General features: G+C 40.5%; 1 protein-coding gene across 2 annotated transcripts; it reads right to left on the bottom strand.

Annotated features, from left to right (window-relative positions):
- Nucleotides 1-428: 428 nt before the first annotated feature.
- Nucleotides 429-19,858, bottom strand: LOC103974899 (uncharacterized). Of its 2 annotated transcripts, none has more exons than XM_065109042.1 (11): nt 19,373-19,858; nt 19,145-19,278; nt 18,882-19,064; nt 18,640-18,739; nt 18,526-18,556; nt 18,085-18,127; nt 8,569-8,721; nt 4,778-6,929; nt 2,302-3,682; nt 1,087-1,170; nt 429-923 (listed from the first exon to the last, which is right to left on the bottom strand). In XM_065109042.1, the coding sequence occupies exons 2-11, from the start codon at nt 19,204-19,206 to the stop codon at nt 865-867; spliced, it is 4,248 nt and encodes a 1,415-aa protein (XP_064965114.1). In that variant the 5' UTR covers nt 19,207-19,278; nt 19,373-19,858; the 3' UTR covers nt 429-864. The 2 variants fall into 2 exon arrangements, with proteins under 2 accessions (XP_064965114.1, XP_064965113.1); XM_065109041.1 differs by having other exon boundaries at nt 19,467-19,858.
- Nucleotides 19,859-20,974: the final 1,116 nt, after the last annotated feature.

Genomic DNA, 20,974 nt, shown 5'->3' with positions numbered 1-20,974 from the left:
GATGATTAAAGGTGGCCGTCGGAGCACCACCGAGGTGCTCCTCTCCGGCGTCCTAGAGAGAGGCATTTTGATCAAGCGCATGCACCACAACAAGGATCATTATGAAAACCCATCCTAGAGATGGTGGCATTCTGATCAAGTGCATGCACCACAATAACGACCATTATGAAAGCCCAAGACCAAGACTCATGAGATGAGACTTGTTTCTAGACTTGTTCATGGGCCCTAACGTGGCCCAGACAAATGAAGATAATATTTATTGACGGGCCCAGCATCAGCCATGGGTGCTTGTCCTCCCATCACTTCACAAACACTACACCAAGCAGATTCTCCAAACTAGATTGGCTAAGCGGAAAGATAAAAGAAGTATCACCAAAGCTGGTACTTAGTGCAGTCACGTAAAGAGTTACATAGAAGTTCCCAAAATATGCAGGAAAACAAATATAGATCAGCATCTGAAGAATTAATTTCATGACAAACACAAATGACAGGAAGGAAGAAACAGAAGAATACACAGCACGGATTCTCTTTGTACAAATCAATTGCTTACTACCATACTCTTGCTCGTTTCTGTTCCAACAGATTTAGATATATAAAGACATACCACAAGTTGAAAAGGGCCAACAACTTCTGGCCATACAACATATTCCATGCTAACTGACAATTTATAGCCTAACTGATTCTAGGCAACCAAATCTACAACAAACTAACAGATGACAGCAGTTGAGAACCTGTAGATATGAACGGAGATGGAAGGATGCATATTGTGCGTTAAAGCGGCCGTGTTGTATCTATTGGAAAATTGTAACAGTATGTACCTAAGCCGTAGAGCATCATAACTTTGCACTTCCAGATAAACCACCGTCACCGAGGCTTGGATTCCTTGCTCCGGAACGAAGATAGGGAGAAGAAGGAGCGTGGTGCTGCATATTTTGAGGCAGTGAGTCACAGAGAAGTCAGTTTAAGAACAAAGGCAACATATAAAACTACCCAACAATGATTTTATCATTTAGCATTATTGGAGAAGTCAAATGTGACTGCATGTGAACATTTCACAAACTTCCAGCATCAGGATATTGTTTTTACCTTTCAGGGAGCTTCCAGTTAAAGGATCCTCCCTTAATTTGAAGTTTGCAGAAGGGTTTGAAATAGTGCTGCACAATGATTGAGCTGCATAGAACAAACCATGTTCAGCTACCATGCTTAGCAATAACCAAGAGAAAGTTTCTGAATTCTTAGTATAATATATTCAAACTGTGAATATTATCAAGGGATATTAAAGCCACCAAGCATATGCAGTCACCAGTCAGAAGAAAAAGGAATGGATCAAGCGGTTATCAAAAGATTTATTGCATGAATTGATGACACAAGGACTTCCTGACCGGTATCGACCACCTAAGCAAGGAATAAGCAACAGCTAAGTATATCTTATCTTTGTTTCCTTATATCTACAGCTCTCACTAGTCAGTAACCATAATGAAAAGCAATGCATTAAGGTGAAGTTTTGTTCTTCTCCATAATTGCATCCAAGGCTGGGCATTACATGATTGAAGACTTCCAAACTTTGGTGACTACAAAAGTAAGCATAAAATAGGCAACTGATGATACTTGATAAGCCTACAAGAAGGCAGAGCAATCATCTACAAGCAATCTACCTTATGCAATTCAAGCATGAAATATAAGTCAATGTCTCATGATGATTACTTGAGCAGGTTGTTGAGTTCCCTTTTCAGTAAAACTCCATGCCAGATGGCTGCCACAGTATGTGACAGGTATGGCATAGTACATTGCTGTATCAGATGTTGGTTCACTAACAGAAAGAATAAAAGAAAGATAGCAAAATAGGAAAATTTAGGAGACAATCTACTTTCCATCCGAGCACCAATGTTTTCAACATAGGGCCACATGTTTGACAACTGTTGCAAGTAACTAAAAAAGAAGACCACATTCACAGGTCAAGCCTTCAAAGGCCCATGAAATGAAAGTGTCAAACATAGGTTTTAGTCTGACCAATCCCTCCTTTAGTGACAGGTAACAGACCAGTTAATGGATTCAATCATGTTGAACCAGTTAAAACAACTTTTTCAGCAGTACCCATCAATAGCATTGGTATGTGAATTCCATGTTCAGACTCCATGGTACATACTTATCAATAGCAATGGTAGGTGTGCATTCCACATACATAATTAAAAATAGTGCAGTAACATAGCGTGATAAGAGGAAGTGTCATCAAGAAATGCATAACAGAATGTCATTCATTAAAGATGGTGGAAAGACTATCAAAGAGGAAAAGACTTGTACCTTGTTCAGGAAATATCTCTCCTTCATTGAACCCATCATGAGGAAATAAGCATCCCATTCTCGACTTCCTCAAGTCATCTGCTGGCCGTGTTGCCAAATCATGACCATCTTCTGTGTCATCATCGCCTTCAGAAGCTGTTGAAGCAGATACCCAATCAGTGACAAGAGTCTCCGCACCCCTACTCTTCCTTCCAAATTTCAGTAATCGTTTAAACCCTTTTGTGACGTCCTTGTGTGACTGTTGGGATGCATTAGCAACAATCATAGGCATCGGAGCACTTCCCCATTTCTTCCTCGTTCGAGCAGCATCTGTCTCCATCATTTGGTTAAGAGGGTGTAAATTCCATGATGCTGGACTGCCTACAGATGAATCTACAAAAGCATCAATATTTGATGCCTCATGTACATAAGGAAATGAATTGTGTAGGTGTGGATTCCATAATCGAGGGCTTTCTCCTGCTGACTCTAATGTATTCCCTGCAGAAGTACTAAACTTAGGAGAAGCAGGAGCTGTATCATAATCTGCCTGGGACAGAGACGTTTGAACATCACCATATTCTGACCAAAATTCATCAGAATTTTCATATTCTTGAATGTGTTGTGGCTTTTCACTATCGGAGTCAACAGGAAAATCAGATGCCTCAAGGTCTTGTTCAGCAGAAGGTCTCTCCAACAAATCTTTATCCAGGTCAGGTGAGTCCTCTTGCTGAATTATACCTTCAGAATACTCTCCATTCTTATTCAACTCAGAAACCACAGAGGCTTTGGATTTAATGATATTAGACTCTAAAACAGGACCTGAACCTTTCCCTTTCCTGATCAATTGTTTAAACTCCTCGGTCTTGTGGACTTTATTGATAAAAGCAGCATCCCTTTGTGCCTTGGAAAACCCAGGGCTAACGGAATTGAGAGGAGAAAGGTTCTTCAATTCACCAGGAATAGCTGCACTTTTTCTCATGGACGAAGACCTACGTGGCTTGTCTTCCTTAACAAGGTTAGTCTCTTCAACAATGCTCTTGCTTCGAGAATGGAATTTTGGTTTCTCTCGTGTATTTACCCTGTTAATTGCCGCTGATGGCTTTGCATTTTCCTTTCTGAAGTCAGAGAAGTTGGAAAGTGATTCAGCAAGAGGATTTTCAGTTCGAATCATGTGCTTTACTGACACAGTTCCGGTAGACTTTACAGAAGTCTTTGGAGCTGAAGCTACTGATGGCCGAGGAGTAGAAGAAGACAAAGTTTTTGTAGAGAAAAGCTTCAGGGAGTTGGTACTTTTAGAAGAATTGTCACCAAATGAATCATTGTAGGATGTATGTTGCCCATGACCAACTTGTTTGTACAAATCATCCAGATCTTCCCCCTCTTCGTGAACAGAGTCAACAGCCTGTTACCAGAAAAAGAATCTGTTTAGCCAGAAATGATAGTTGGAAAATTAGATTTAGCAAAAGAAACAAGCAAAAAGAAAGGAGTAACAACTTTATAGAATAAAGAATCGCCCATTAGTTTTTTTTTTTTAAATGTCATGGCATTTTAAGTTATTACTCCAAAAAGCACCACAAACTTGATTAGTGCCAAAAGCTGTCGGTAGAGCACATGGATTTTACCACGTGGTCATGGGTTTGAATCTAATAGTTCTGAGTGCATGGTGATAATTAAAAAACAACATAAGTAAAAAGTTTATATTGTTGAGGTAAAAATGTTTAGGTTGATGTGTGAACATTCATGAATAATTAAATGCAACTTTGATAGCAGATAAAATAAGGAATGATCATTTAATATGATATTTAGAAGATATAAAATAATTATTATTAATAGTATGAGGAAAGATAGAGGGAGATATAAAAAGACTTTCCTTGAAATTATAAATGAAAATTTTAAATCTTAATTTAGATCAGGATATGGTCCTTTACAAGGCTTGATGGTGGCAAAAGATCTTATAGCCAAACCCAGATAGTTGTGACATTATGTTTTGTTGTTGTTGTAAACTTGATTAGCACCAACCAGTGAAAATAGGAGCTAAAGAATTTTAGTACAAATAAATTTGATGTCATTCATTCTCCTTTCTGCTAGATTGCTTCATTTGAACTCTTTCTCTCTAGTCTAATACAGACATAAAAGCAGTTCATAACAAAAGGCTTCAGTCAATGCAGGGTCTAGGGAGGATCATATATCACAACTAAATATGATCTAGAATAGACATAACCGAAGTAAATGTTTTGGTGTAGACTTGCATATCTAATAACATGAACTCTAGTAGTACATGAAATTAACATGTAATTGAAGAAAAAAAGACATGTAAAATGATCATTTGCAAATTCTTGAACTCAATTAGTATTTAACCAGATCATATCCATCTAGATCTAAGGATGTCATTACCATAAACCTGGAAATTAATAAGTAGCAATAGTATGATGACTCTAGAGGAAATAATGCATAAACATAAAAATTAAAGGTTGTTACAAGGTGAATTTTTCACTACCTGATTTTTGCAATTTATGGATGTACTACTAATAGATCTCAACTTTCCTGCATGATGATGAGTGTATTTTGAACCATGTCTATCAGCAGTTCCTGAATATCTGGAATTCATCTCAGCTTGACTACGTTCCAGGCTGTCACGCATTGCCTTCATTTTTGCATCCTTCTGAACCCTTTCTGTTTCCCACTCTTCCAATAGCTTTGCATCTCGTTTCTGCATGTACTGAAAGAAAAATTTTCCTCTAGAATCATCTGATGGACTGACAGCATCGAACTTTTGGTTCATACTGCTACAATGCTCCTTATTGCCTACCATTTTCAGCAGGAAATTGGCATCAAAATCTACAACATTGTTCGGAATATTCCTTGGATATTTCTTCTCAGGCAATTGATCAGGAAGTACCACTGCATGTCTTTTCTCCATAGCCATGGGAACATGATCCTCCTGGACATCTACAGGTCTGCTTCTTTGAGAGGAAGCTGTCTGCTCACTGAGAGTTCCAAGCTTATGTGCAGCAAAAAGTTTTTCCAACTCATTAGCCTTCATTCGTAATTCATCATTTAATTCTTGATTTCGTTTAGATGCCATCCCAGCCGGAAGCTGCTCCATCTGATATGCAGAAGGTGGTTCAATTTCCTTAGTTTTTGTCAAAGGAAAAGCAGGCATGTGATCTGTATCACCCTGTATTATTTCGTCTACACTTCCCTTGGGAACAAATGATTGTTTAGGACAATTTATTTCCTGGTGACTGGCATCTTCTTTTCGTTTAACAGCCTTTCTTGCCACTGCTTCCTCCATTTTTACAGCATTTTTTTTCTTCTGAGATTGAGAAATCTGTAGATCACACTCCAATGACAAACCAGATGAAATTTTGAACCGGGCCTGAGAATCTGATAGGCCATTTGCTTTCACTTCTTTCGCTTCAACATCTGTTCTTCTCTCAAATGTCTGGAGTTGGTTAACCACCTCTGCTTGATCCTTCAGCTCAACACCATCTGATCGAGAAGGATTTTCTCTAGTTTGGGACTGCAGAACTTGCTCTCTCCAGCTATTCTGCTTGGTCACAGCTGATACAGCTTGTGATATTTCCGGCAAAGCTACTTGATTTTTCATTTGCATGTGATCCTCTGTTTTTAAATGGATGTGACAGGCTGCATGATCTTTCAACTCAGCATTGTTGCTGGTTTCTGAAAGGCCCGTTTTTTGAGTCCTAGAAGCATCTTGATTACCCAATCCACAGTACTCCATCCTGCTCACAGAAGCACTTCTGTAATGCTTGTGCTGCCTCTTATCCAGCACTGGCCTGTCCTTGCTCATAGAAAACTTGATATCTTCACCCTCAGTACAATCTTTATCACCAGGAAAATTTTTGCACTGGAACTGCAAAGAAGAAGAGGAAGTGACCATTCTTTCTTTAAGATCCAACCAGCATTGTGATGTTGCAGTATCCTTCAACTCAAAGGCCTCGGTCTCTTCAGATTTACTTAATGATGGACACGGCAAATTGGCAGATGTAGGATTTCCAACAGCATTCCTACTTTCTTTGTGGTCATTAAAAGTGTTACTGTTGCTGATGTTAAGATCAATGCTCATGTCACTAGCACCACTCCATCTTCTCAATACTGACTTCTCTGAAACATCAGAAGGAAGCCTCCTATGCTCCCATTTACCTGCTACTACCCTATTAACAATACCTGCAGTTGTGATATTTCGAGAACTTGAAGATTGTTCCTTTTGCTTGTTCTCAAATAGGTTGATCCTATCCTGCACGCTAAGCCGCCTAAAACTCCCTCCTCCATCCTGCTGAGCTGGCTCATTAGCTGATGAAGCACATGAAATAGGCTCCTCTGACACTGCCCTCCGCCGTTGGATGGGCTTGGCCTGCTCAGATGTGCCTAACTCTGTTGAGTTCAGCTGTGATGGCTGGCTAGTGTTGATATTGTGATGCTGGAGACCAGCACCATCAGGTAGTTTACCAGCACCACCATCCCCCAACTCTGGCTTGTCTATCGACGTGTCTGAGCTTGAGGAGGGGCAAACATTCCCATCAGCAAAACTTTTCAAATTTAGAGACACAGGCTGCGGTTGGTGCTGCTGGCCAATTAGCTCAGAATGCCTCTGGCAAAGCACAATAAATTTGTTGCATGCCTCACTGTTGCCAATACCAGGCAAGTTTCAAAGTGATTAATATCGTCATGCCAGTTTAAAGAACATTATGCATATGAGAAAAAGAAGATATCGAATAGCCAAGACAAACAAAAAATTAATTTCAGAATTTGTCAAACACCAAGAAATATTACATAAAAAGAAAATCCTCTTGGGATCTGAAGACAGAAGAAGGCATCTTAGTATCCTAGCCAATGATTGTTGTACCGCTGAAAATGGTACGAAACAGGCAGCACATACCAATCCAAGCATGGGCCGGTACGTGGATCACCCCATTTCAGGCGATCCGGTCAAAATAATATAAAAATCAGAAAAAGCAGTGGGGCCCATACAGTTTGGCATTAAAAAAGAAAAAAAAAACAAATTAGGGCTCGCAAATTCTCACATGAATTCGTGAGCCCTCTTTTCACATATGACACTACTATCGTCGCAGCTGCTGCTGTTTCATGATGTCGCTGCTGCTGCTTTCCGATGCCACCGCTTCGTGATGTCACAGCTTCATGAATCCTTGGCACACTACTGCCAACGCCATTGCCGCTGTGTTCCTGCTTCTTCCTAGGTACACTCCCAGCTCTTCTCCTTCTCTTCTACCTTCTTCTTCTTCTCTACCACTGCTTCCTCTTCTTCCTTCTTCCTTCATTTTCATTTTTCCTCCTCTGTTCCTCTACCGCCCCTTCCACTTCTCCCTTTTTTCTTCCTCTCCAAAACACTGATATATACTGGTGTAACATGTGTCGGTACACTGGTACTAACTGGTACATACCAGTCTGACAGATCACCAAAACGGGTCCGGTACCCGAAATGGTGATCCTTGATCCTAGCATTAATGGGTTTTATACTTACTTGAGAAGGAAATCAAGCATAAACACAAAATTCAATGATATTTAGGGATGAAAGCTGATCAGGTTTGAGTACCCGAGACTTTCTAACACACTCAAAACAGGTTTGAGTACCCTATAATCAGGTCTGGTATCAGTTCGGATAGAAAAGTAGGTACCATTCTAGCTGACACATCATCCAACAGTAATTCAGGATAACCCTATTATAAGCCACGGGTCTGTTAACAAGGTGTTAAAAAGGACATTAATGTTTAACTCCAGATATCAAGGTTCCCAAACCAGTGGACTGGCTAGGAGCCATAAGAAAGAATCATGGGAACATCCCACCACAATCACTAGAAACTTCATAGGTTGAAACAGTGATAAGAAAAAGGGAAAAAAAAGATGGCTCAGCCATTTTGCCAGCATGGTAGGAAGAACACAGGTGTCTCAGACCCTTGACACCGCCCGCCTAATGGTGGGCATTCCCTCAACAAGTTCCATGCTTCCTATGCATACATCCTACCAACCAGCCACAACAGCATTACCAGAAGGGAGGTTGTGGTAAAAAGTGAAATGGAAAAATTGCACCCATACATCCAGGGAGATTGTCATCAAACATCTTTCACCCAAACCAAAAGGCCTAGTAGATCTTAGTCAGCAGCATAATGAGGGTACAAGGGCACAGAGCTAGACTTAACTACCAATCTATATGTCTCCCCCAATTGCTAAATCTGTCAAAAGATTAGTCTTTTTTCTTATTTAGTTGGAAAAAGAATCTATCAGATTTAGAGTCCCAAAATTTACCTTAGGCGTTTTGCACCAAAATATTCTGCAAAACGAAGAAGTTCAGAAACACTGTCAGTGGTAAATCCAGCAGAACATGCCCGAGCACAAGCTGTGGCCAGGTCTTGCTTGAGAGTCACAAGCCTCAAATCAATGGCTCTTAGAAGCTCCTTCCTGCAAAAGAAACCATATAAAAATTGATATTAGTAGATAATGAAACAAGAAGCAATTTTTATTTGCCAGTCTTTTTATCTTTCAAGTTTCCACTTCAGTTAGTTGTGTCACGTGTGAAGCTTGAAGCTTGAAGCTAGTGCATACTGGAACTTGCAATGCATTCAACGAACCTGTTTGCAGATTATTTTGATATCCATAGGCACAGGATACTCCCATATTCGGAAGCCAAATTAAAGGATGACAACATCTAGTAGATGTTTAAAAGTAATCAAGTTGCAGGTTTAAGGAAAAATAAAAGTAGTTTTTATGGTTCCACATGATACTGAATACTGACATCCTGTAGCCAAGTACAAGATACAAATCTGTAAGATATTCCTTACAACCCACTCTAGACACTGAAAGTGTCAAATTTGCTTCAGTCAAAAGTCAGGTGTACACACTGCTCTCAGGAAACATAAACATGACTTTGGCAGATTAGATCTGATGCATCTTAAAGAAATCTTTTTGGCCCTAGAGTTGAGTAGGTTTGATCTCATCACACAAGCAAAAATGTGATATTTTTCTTGTTAGTTTTAAAATTTACATTGAATTAATTCTTTTATGTTACCACTTTGTTAGATTTTCAGCACCTTGTATCTTTTTTGCATCTTGAAAACCACATAACTATATTGAAAGCAATGTTTTGAATACCGGACCATACTGCCCGGTATGGGCGGTCTGTATCGGTCCGCCAACAAACCGACACGCGAACTGCCCGCTACCGGGCAGTATCAAATATTTGGCCCCGTATTGAGCAATCTGGGGCTGTACCGGGCTGTTACGCACTTAGCAGGTTTTGCCTAAGTCATGTAGCACCCTTGCGTGTCTGTTCGCAAAGATCAACCTCCCCAAAACCTCCTATGGTCCCTTAGGACCTACAAAAGAGAAAACAAGTTATAGAAAGCATTTCACTCGGGATTCACAAGTAACCATTTCAACAAACACTTCATAGCCAATGCAAATTACAAACAAAGACATCATAAGCACTGAACGATCGCACAACAAAAGGTCCAAAATAGTCCACTACAGACCAAAATCCCCATAAGTGCCCACATGATACCACCTTTGTTTGCAAGCCTAAGTCAGTTACTAAAACCAACCAAAATGGGGCTACTAAGCCTACTGTCAACCCTTAATATACTGTGCAAAGTATGAACAAAACCAAAGGATATGAACATACATGAGCATTACATCAAACACCCCGTTTACAATTTTGTCTATGACATTCTACCCCACTTATTCCTTTAATATCCTCGTTGAAGCCTTTGCAGATGCTGCATCTCCTCACCTTTGCTGAGTCTTTAATCTTCTGCTCCAGCTGCAATGCGCCTCTTGACTCCCAATTGCACTCCGCCACTATTGTTGAATAGTAGAACTTTGATTTGTCATGCTGCTTCAACTTGTCAATAACTCTGACTCTGGTGTAGGGTCGGCTGAGCTGTGCTGATCCCTATTGGTTCCAGTGGATCCCTTAAATGAAGAAAAAGACTATCCTTGGTATGCACGAGTCTCTCAAATACCTCATGCCGCTTAAATTTGATGGATGCTTGTTGGAGCTTTAATGAGCATCGTCTCGTAGACTTTGAAGCCTTTGGATCCTTCCTCCGTAAAATTTGCCCGTCAATTCTTCTTCCACTTGGTTGTCATATCCAAGTAGGTTCACATCACTTCCGCCTTCGATTGACATTCTATTGGGAAATGAAGTAGACAATCTACTCTCAGTAGCACCGATCACTATTGGTAAGGATTTGACAACTATTATCTTCCCTTAGATTTCTTCGAAGGGGTCTTTGGACTTGTGCAAAGTTTCCTCTGCTGGATACATAAGACAATTATGGCACTCGGTTTCACCCATTCTCTTAAGAGTTGAGAAGACAAAGGTTACTTGAGTTTGCCCGCCTCCTCGAGGTTGTACTTCATGCATCGAGCTGGTTACAAGCCTTCGCCCGCTCTTTGCTTATACTTCTGAAGCACTCAAAGTGTTTGGACTCCTTGCGTCAGGTTAGCTACTATGATCAAACTTCTCAATGCCATCAAACTTTTGGAATGCAAGAAGTTTTCACTCCAACTTGGAGCAAATCTCTAATAGTTTTGGTCGCCTTTGGAATTGTACCTTCTTCTCCATCATCTCTGTCGCCTACTCCTCTAAGTAGCAAAGGTACAGCACCGCGTACTACCTAATTCGTTCCTTGGTCGAACACTCTTGTAACGATTCGAAGTCCTCCACTTTAGACTATTTTGATGAGAAGCTCATTAACACCGGTCTTACAAAGTTACCTGGCCTCCGCCCTTCAGCCTTGTCTCAGTTCTTGGAGCTTGCCTCTACATTCTTTACCTCCTCGGTCCCTTTCATGACCAAGCACTCTCCCTCCATAAAAGCAAGGGATCTATGACTCCACGAAAGTCCCGCCTCTACGATACCATGGTGCTATCATGCTCATGGCTATACTATCCATCACCTCGCATCTGCATCCCTTTCGCGATCAGTAGATCCACCTTCGTGACCCTGTGGCACTCCTCCGAGTCCACCTTTATTCTAACCGATACTTGATTTTTGATAGCTAAGTCCCTCTGGACTCGTCGTCGCTTCCTCGCCCCTTTCGACTACTTGCTTCAACACCTCTGTGTTCTCCGAGTAGTTCCCCTTGGTCGATAGAAAGACTGTAACTCCCATGCATTGCCTCTGCCATCATGTTACAGGGCTCACGCCGATTCTATTCTCCTTAGCTTCCTTGGTAGCAACGTTCGCTTATTCAACCTTGTCCTCTAACTTGCTGAGCTCCCTTAAGCGAATACGAGCTTTGGAGTAGTCCAACTCTCCAGCCGCTCCGATCATACTTCTATATGATCAAATCCCCCCATGGGACTCACTAGTACTTATATTCGAAATTCTCCCTCAGTGGTATATAACCCCTATATGCTGATGACCAAGGCTTTCATCCGATGCAAAATTCGATGCACGTATGGAAGACCCACCTCTGCAATACCATGGCATTCACTCCTTGAATTCATGGCCCTTCTTGCTGTCGTGATATTCACTGAAGTGGAGTTCTCAATAGCTTCCGATCATACCTTCATATGATCTAGCCTCTAGCGGGATTAGTTTCATGTGTATCATATTGCCACGAATTGTTCCACCGCGATCTACTACACCATATCATCTCCTAGTGACATCTCTATTGTATTATGATCATTGTGGGATAAAATCGAATTGCAATCCCTCTATATATGACTTTTGTCAACACATCGCAATGCCTCTTCCACCTTCGATTGTGTTCATTTTCCTTTGGCAATCGACCTTCCCACCCGCTCTCGGGTCACACCCAGACAAAGCATAGCTCTAGGGCAATCCATCGCCTACCAGCTCCCTAAATCCACCAACTTCACTGAAATTGGTACACACTATTCTCTAAATCCGGGGCTCTGCCCCCACCAGCATAATCTTCACTGCGCACCGCTTCCTTTATGGCAACTTGAACAGCAGTACCGTGGCATATTTTTCAAGAGTACCCGCCTCCGCAAGTTGAGTCACCTTGGTTCCTCCATCAAATGCTTATCTAAGATAAGGTGTATGTGCCTCGAAACTACCTTCATCTTTGACACCAAGCAAGATGAGCCTACTCCATCAGAATGAGGGACCCATAGAATGACATGATCCCGCTCTTGCCTCTGCAAGAGTTCATGTCCTTGACCTATATCCAAGAAAAGTTTCGTGCCTCCGCTCCATGTTCCATCTTCTATGCCGACTCCCTTCATGCGGCTTGGGTACTTCATCAAGTTACACCCAAATTGTTCCGCTCCTCGATTGCATTGAGTTGATGGTGGCCCACACGTCCACCATTCCATGGGTCAGCCCTCCGTTAAGTTCGATCTCCATATCGGCTCCAAGTGTGCCTTATTTTGTGTTGCCTTCGGTCGCTCTCCCACTTGATCTCGCAATGCATCCACTAATGCATTACGTCATGTGAGATTATGCGATGACTCCTCGCCACTCATTCAGTCCGTTGAGCTTTGTGGAGTTATTGTATTGAGGTACTCCTCAACATGTGCGGTCCATTACATATGATTCTCCCTCTAGAGAACTGAGACTTATCCCTCCTGAATATCTGTCTCGTTGGAGCAACTTCTATTTTCGCATCTTTTCCACTAGAAGTTTCGAAGACCACCATCCCCTTGGACTACTCTGTCTTGCTGAATAAACTATGTATTGTTTTGCTCCCGCAAACATACTTTACTAAATTACGACTCCTCGCCAATACAACCCCCGTTGCACCTCTTATGGCCTAGTAACATACTGAACTCATTACACAATTCAACCTTCTACGGACGTATCCTTCCCATGCCTAAGAGAAAATTTTAATGCTCCATGGTGCCGAGTTTCGGTCGCCTTGGGATGGCCACGAACATTAAATCATCCGCATACAAACCCTTCATGAGTACCGAATTATTCGAGTTAGCAATTTTCCTCACCTTTATGAGCTTTGCACAACTCTTTCGGTCGCTGAGAAACCCATCCCACTTTACATGGTCTCATCCTTTACCAAGCGCCCCGCTTGCTTTGAGCACCATCAAGTATGGTTGTCAACGTCGAGTCATAGCTCAAACTCTGTCATCCCAACCTTTGTGTGTTACGCATTCTTGCTAGTTTGCTTGTTCTCGTGATACCTCTCACACGAAGGGTTGGTTATTCCTCTGAATGCCAATCTCAGATGCCCGCTCCTCTGAGCGATTCTTTTCACGACATCTTCATTCCCATTTCCCCCAAACGGTCGCGTGTGCTAACTACCCTCAACGCAACCCCGCTAGGTCCCCCACGTTTACATGCCAAGTGTTTCTATGTGTGCTTGTCCTGCTCTGATACCGTATGTCACACACTTAGCTGGTTTTTCCCAAGTCATGCAACTCCCTTGCATGTCCATTAGCAAAGGTCAACCTTTCCGAAACCTCCTATCGTCCCTTAGAACCTACAAAAGAGAAAATGAGTTAGAAAAAACGTTTCACTCGGGATCCACAAGCAACCATTTCAGCAAACACTTCATAAACATCACAAGCTCTGAACAGTCGCACAATAAAAGGTCCAAAATGGTCCACTACAGACCAAAATCCCCACAAGTGCTCACATGACACCACCTTTGTTTACAAGCCTAAGACGACCACCAAAACAAACCAAAATGGGACTACAAAGCCTACTATCAGCCCTTTACATGATGTGCAAAGCATGAACAAAACCGAAGGATACAAACATACATGAGCATTACATCAAACACCTCGTTTACAATTTTGTCCATGACAGGGCGGTAACAGTCAAAATTTTGACCGTTACCGACCTGTACCGATCGGTACCGATTGATTTCGACCATTACTGAATGGTAACAGTGTTCTAATGATCAAATTGATCGTTGGAGGCCTCCTTAAGGGCTTTTAAACCCTTTCCCCACCCCCTTATTTCAATCCATTTCACTTTCACACTTTCTTAAACCCTCTAAAACTCGTTTTTTCTTATATTCTCTCTCTTATTCTCATATTTTCACTCTCCTAAACTCAACAAAGTAATGAATTGTGGATTGAATCAAATCATGGAACTCGACAAGGTACTGGTCAAGTTTATGCACAGAAGGAGAAGGGAAAGCCAATGAATGATTTTGAGCAGATGCGATAGAGCCTACACGAGGTAGACACAGAATGAAGCTAATCATATTCACAGCCATCGTATTATAGAGAATCTTACAACCAATAGCAATACGGTGATAGTTGGTTATATTTCTCCGAGCAACAGTATGATACGGAGTAGTAAATCAGTAACGAAAGTAGGAATTCTAACATTCACTAATACATGCCTCAAGAGCCACCTCAGACACATGATTAAGGACGATCAACCTACGACCATCATCACATTGATGCACAAATGGTATACGATGTATCAATACACCATGTCATCGGATCAATTTCAGGATTGGGCCCGATAATCATATCATATTGATGTACAAATACATAGGATCGAATACCCTAATCCACCGCCCATGGAGACTCGTTGTTCATTTTGGTGGTAGAATCAAGTATATCTATACATGTGATTAATTTGAATCTTAAAGTTTAAGTTGTATACAAAATAATCTAACAATTCAAATAATTTTTCTATAGATAATTCAATATTAATGGAAGGATGATCCGGAATGGACCGAAATTGCAAACCTTGCACAAGGTTATTCCTTAAAGCCCAAAAAAGACATGTGACACTTTTCTTATCTAATTTATATTAGTTTTGCTAAAACTATACTAAATATATATTTATTTCTAACTTAAAAATCCTATCCTAACTTTTTTTATATTTTTCGGATATTTTTAAAGGGTTTTATGCCTATTTTAGGCGAACTGTTCAGTATATCGTACCGTACCATACCGAGCAAAGCTCGATACACTAGTACGGTACAGTATTTAGAACCTTGATTAAAAGATTAATTCCAACATGTAGAAATCCTTTATTAAATTTGCTAGTCATAGGTGCCCAGCAAGCCAATCACGTGAGTGATGGCACGTGTGACTTGATACAGAATTTTTTTGCTTATTATATTTTGGCGTATATCACTTTATAACTATTGTATATGTGCATATATATATTGTGATGTCCTTTGATTTGTGCAATGGGAATCGGATTGTGATGAGATCACGATAATGAGATCGATTCACCTTTAAACACATATCCTAAATAATCCCGGTCATAGGTTACTCGAGAGGGACATCGTGATAACCGGATAGACTGGTGTGCTGTATACTCGTCCATATGATGGATGCAGCTGGTCTCATAGCTGCTCGTGTAGGGACACTAGGGATCCAGTATAGGTGCTCATTGGAGAATGAGTTCACTGGTTGATCCGCTTACGGAATGCTGGATGGTTGATGATGCCTTATTGTCAGACAACGATTCCGTAGTCCTAGTGGTGTATTTGGTCCTTAGACTTGAGATACCAAGGATGTCCTGTATGAGTGCTCCACTCTTTGATACTAGACTTATAAGTTTGGCTGTCCCAGATCTAGTACAACCGGTCATTGGGAGTGGTAGTCGACCTTACGAGGGCTATTGAGTGTCGATAGACGATCATCCACTCTCGGCGTCATGAGAGGAATATCCCATGTGTTCTTGCTCAGACAAATCCCTAGCCAGGGTCATTCGGGTTGAGAGAGAAAGAGTTCTCCGGGAGAATCCTATTAGAGCGAGACTCGAGTAGAAACCGTATGGGTCTGACAGCACCATGCTCGATATACAGTCTCTAAGATATTAGAGGGATGAGGGACTATAGGTACACGGTAATTGAGGATAGACAGGTCCAATGGATTGGATTCCCCTGTATCGTATGGGGACTACGCCATAGTGGCCTAGTACGTCCGTAGTCGATGAGTCGAGTGAATTATTACAGAGATAATAATTCACTGAGTTAGAAGGAGTTCTGACAGGTATGACTCACAGCCAGCTCGATATTGGGCCTAAAGGGTCACACACATATGATAAGCATTGCGATGAGTAGAGGTTCGGATATGAGATATCCGACGGAGCCCTTGTCTTATTGGATGCAGATCCAATACCCACTACGGGTGGACCCATTAGGGTTTGATAGGGGACCTCTATAAATAGGAGGGATTCAGAGCCTCATAAGCTAGAGTCTTTGCTTGCCTTTCCTATTTTCCTCTCCCTCTCCACCTCAGAGCAGGCCTGGAGTTTTGAGGAGCATCGTCGCAACCCTGCTGTGTGGATCACTGCTAGAGAGGAGGACGCTTGACCTCCTTCACCCTCTCCTAAGGATCTGCAAGGAAACAGGGATATACAATCTCCCTAGGTAACACAATATACTCTATACGCAGTTTTAAGTTTCGCGGATTTTGCGCACCAATCTTCGCACTACAACGAACTTCTCTTTGGCAATCGGGGATTTTGTTTTCTTGTTCTTCCGCTGCGCATGTGATGTCGCCCCCAAGATTTCCCAACAAAATTTCTGAACACAAAAATTCATATACTTACTCATTTAAATTAAACCAGAAAATTGGAACTTGGGAATGCAATAGGCACAAAATGAGGGTATTTCACTTATAAATGAGGGTCAATATCTGGGGTAAGAGGATTAAAGGGAGGTGTTTAAAGCTCCAATAATGGCGACCAAAAATGTTAGACAAAAGCCTAAGAAAAGAGTAACTTCAAAAGCATGAAAACAATATCACACATTGCCAGCAGCTCCTATCCAAGCTAAACTTTTCAGTCAAGAATTTGCAATCTTCTTTATTATTTGGCATTCTAAGTCTGAGACCTTCAGAATGTATTGTGAACTACATAAGTAACGTTAAATGACTCCAATTGTCACAAACACATTCAACCAAGCTTACTTTTTATTAATGAATCCCCTACCTACATTTTGTAGTCCAGCTTAAACCCTGCAACTAAATTTTACCATGCATCTGCACAACGTGAACATTTCTACTCCCAGCTATCCTTACCGATACCAAACTGATTATCAGAAGAAAGCCTTTCCTAACAAAAATGTTCTATAAAACCATGCAAGAAAAACAAGGAGAAAGTTTCTTAATTTTCCCCTCCACCATACATAACTTCTTTTTTCCTTCAATCCTTGTGTCTATCATTTGCTTTGCTCATTGCTATGTGAGGGGACCGATGAAGGACCATACCAACAGATAAACTGAAATCCAGGTCATAAAGATCCATGTCAACAAGTCAGTTGCCAGCTAGGAAATACATGATGGCTATATTTCTTTTGCAATTTTCATTACTAAATTTTTATTTTCACATTAAACGAATTGAAATTATAAAATATTTTTTAAAACAGATAGTCTAGATGTGGATTTCCTTTTCACAACACAATTAAAGATTAGATGGTTTAACACCTCCAGATTTCTAACTCAAATCAAATCCTAATCTTACACAAGCTATTGATTACTCTAATAATGAGGCTGCTAAGATCTAATGTAAGGCCATTGATAGTTAATTAGAACGATTAGCATGATTTCCTCAAAAGAGATCATGAGTTCCTAAAAAAGAGATTTCTACTTTCTCATAGAAGTAACAATCTTGAGGATTCATTTATATATATACATATATGTGTAATGCCATCAAACCAGGGGAGAATCAACAGGTAGGTTATTCTAGAATTGCAATATTGATTTGATTGTTTACTTATTAGTTTATCTCTTCCTTTAAATAACAGAATTCTAGAAAAAAGCAAACGCATACAAAATAAAAATCATATCACCAACTTCACTACAAATAATGGGAAACTTCATACTAGCTTGTTCAAGTAAGCAATAAGAAGAGAAGTTTACTTTGTTATATCTGCAGCTGCTACAGTATTTGTACCATCTTCACCTGAATAAAAATCCAGACAAAATTTTGTATTAACAAAAGATGAAGCTAATACATCAGTTACAAAACAAAAGGCAAAAACAACACATGAATTATTTCTTAAAGAAGAACCATCAAAGGCTTTCTATGTACCAAATAATGTTTGAAATCTTACCGATGATACAAGAAATATGAGAATCAAATGCACAGAATTATGGTAAGACAATGAGTAATGAGTTATAATGTATATAAACATTATCAGGGAAAACATGACACACTAATCAAGGGAAAAGTGTGAACGCAGAGTCATAATTATGAAAAGATGAGGGTGATTGAAACGTATTGGTTACAGAAAGTAATCTCTACTACAGGCTCTCATTTACATCATTTTTATATCCAATGCTGTAGAAAACCAAACATACCTGATGTACCAGGAAGTGTATCTCCTCCACCCTGGATTAGCAAGTTGTGCAAGTTCAGACAATGCTAAATGGAAGTAGCTTCAAATTCCAACTATCTACAATCAAGTGCATTACCTGTGCATATATTCTCCTGGCCCCTTCTAACTGCAACATCTCTGCATAATAGGTATTGGCTGATTCCAGCACCTCAGGTGTACTCACAAACCGAACAAACCTGCAACCAATACTTATTGTTAAAGAAAACAAAAGTCCTTCGAGCCACCAATAGTTCCTGGAGTATACCACATCATAAATCATGAAAAATTGGCTGAAGACCCATTTGATTGGCAGAAGTGGCCGAACTGTCTCAATCGTACCTTTCAAGAGTTCCTTTGTTGAACCATGAGCCAGCATCGTGAGATTTTTCAAGCTCGAGCTTTATCGACTTGTCTACCCGTGCAGCCTGCTCGTCTGCAACCTTCAAATGCGTGATGAACGGCTTCAAGAAACCAGAAGCAATCTTCTCAGTTTTTCCATTTCCCGAGACAAACAATTCGCACCTGCAAAAGGTAATCTTCGTCTTTACAAGATATTGTCAGAAAATAAAACCCCCAAACCCATCTTGAAGGAGCATTCTCACCGTGAGCGTCTAGGCGAGAGCTTGAACACGGCGCAGTCAAGAGAAGTGTCTGAATTCATCATTCGACCAAGCAAAGCAGCTCCTTTATCATCCCCTGGCAACTCCACTCCCCCGCAACCCAAAATCCTCAAACCCTGCAATATTTCAAACCCACCATGCATCGCCCAAATTCCAATAAAGGGAAAAACGAAATCAACTACACCACATCGAAGCGTGACTCAGATCTACCAGATCAAAGCAACCTCCTGTGGATCCACATCAGAACCAAAGCCCTAAACATAAAAGGACAGTCCCGACAAGTATCCACGCAGATTCAACCGACCCGCAACGGATTCCCGCAATGCGAGGGCATCAAACGCCCCGATCGCCCGATCGAGGCCGTCGAGCGGCGGGGAGGGGAGGTAGCGAAGCTAGGGCCGCATCAAGAACGCACTTTGCAGCCGTCGCCGCGGATCACCGGGCTCGATCTGTGATCCAGGTGACGGTGGGCGTTCAAAACCGATCGAGGAGCGGTGGGCGCCAATGGGGGCAATGTAGGAGAGTTCTGGCTCCGACTCACAGCGCAGTGTCGCGTCTGGTGGAAGAAGTGTTTGAGTTGCCGTCCGCTTTGCTCCTCCCTCACCACATCTTTTTCTTCCTTAGGTAGAGGAGAGAAGAAGAGTCTCTGAGAGAGGGGTTCGTGTGTGTTGAGGGAGTGTGTCTTCGTGTGGGGGACTTTGGGAACAGCTTTCTGGTGGCTCGCAAAGGAAACTTGAGTTCCCCATAATACCCCTGAACTTTGCCAAATTTTCATTCGATGGTACTTCTTCTACAATCCACAAAAATTTATATTTTAGTTAATTAAAAATATTCAAATTTTAATTTATATTTTTTAGTAGAAAATCATTTTAGGTTCACTTTATTTTTTTTTCTTGTACTATTAATACTAATTGTCTCATTCCTCTTAAATATATTTTCTCTCATTTTATTACAATGTGGTCATCCATCTTTTCCATGTTTTCTACTATAATTCAGTGAACAAAATCCTATATAATTTTTTATTCAATTTAAATTTTTAAATATTATCTTTAATGTTAACGTTAATCCTTTGCCCATTAGAGTTACCAATGTGATTAACATAATTAATTATCATAATAAAAATGATACAACAAAAACCTATAAACAAAAATAAATCTTTTTTTTTCTTGCTTTTCTTATCTCGAGAGAAGGCTTATTAGGCATATAAACAGTAAGTATTTTCTGAAATAAAAGGATTTTATTTATTAGTTGAAATTGTCATGTCCCTAAAGATTATATCATTACTCTCCAAGTGAGAGATAAGATTAGATTGTTGACTGATATGAATTCAAGCTCAAAGATTAGAGTATATAAGCTAGTATGAAAATATTATTAGAACTAAAGTGTCGACTTGTTGAGGTTAAATATTTGAATCATCTCAAGTGCACCAGATTTGATCGAAAAATTATAATAATTTTACGTCTTCACTTCTTCTAGGCCATCTCATGCATTCATCATCTAAAGGGTTTGAATCAGGGTGAGTATTTTGTCCGATCCATAGAATTCTTGAAATAAAAGCTGGTACCTCTAAGAGAGGAGTTGTTAGTAAATGGACTATCACAAAATAATGATGTCATTGGTAAGGCTATAGAAAGATCGGGTGAGTTTGAGACTACTTAGAAAATCTCAACACATTAGGTTTTAAAAACCTTCAACCTCATGGAGTAGGGTTAGGAGCAATGGTTGTTAATTTTAGAATCATTTGTATTCTTTCATAACAATGGAGGAAACTAAAAAACCAAATAGATATGAGTAAATAATTTCATTATAATT

Source organism: Musa acuminata, chromosome BXJ2-5 (genome assembly GCF_036884655.1).
Source record: "Musa acuminata AAA Group cultivar baxijiao chromosome BXJ2-5, Cavendish_Baxijiao_AAA, whole genome shotgun sequence".
Taxonomy (NCBI): domain Eukaryota; kingdom Viridiplantae; phylum Streptophyta; class Magnoliopsida; order Zingiberales; family Musaceae; genus Musa; species Musa acuminata.
This window is presented reverse-complemented; position numbering and strand designations above follow the sequence as displayed.

Excerpts from the sequence above, each read along its gene's own strand:
- LOC103974899 (XM_065109041.1), bottom strand. The coding sequence starts at position 19,496 with ATGCCCTCGCATTGCGGGAATCCGTTGCGG. Across the intron at positions 19,279-19,466 it reads ATTGCGGGAATCCGTTGCGG|GGTTTGAGGATTTTGGGTTG; the intron begins GTCGGTTGAATC and ends GAAATATTGCAG. Across the intron at positions 19,065-19,144 it reads CTCTCGCCTAGACGCTCACG|GTGCGAATTGTTTGTCTCGG; the intron begins GTGAGAATGCTC and ends TACCTTTTGCAG.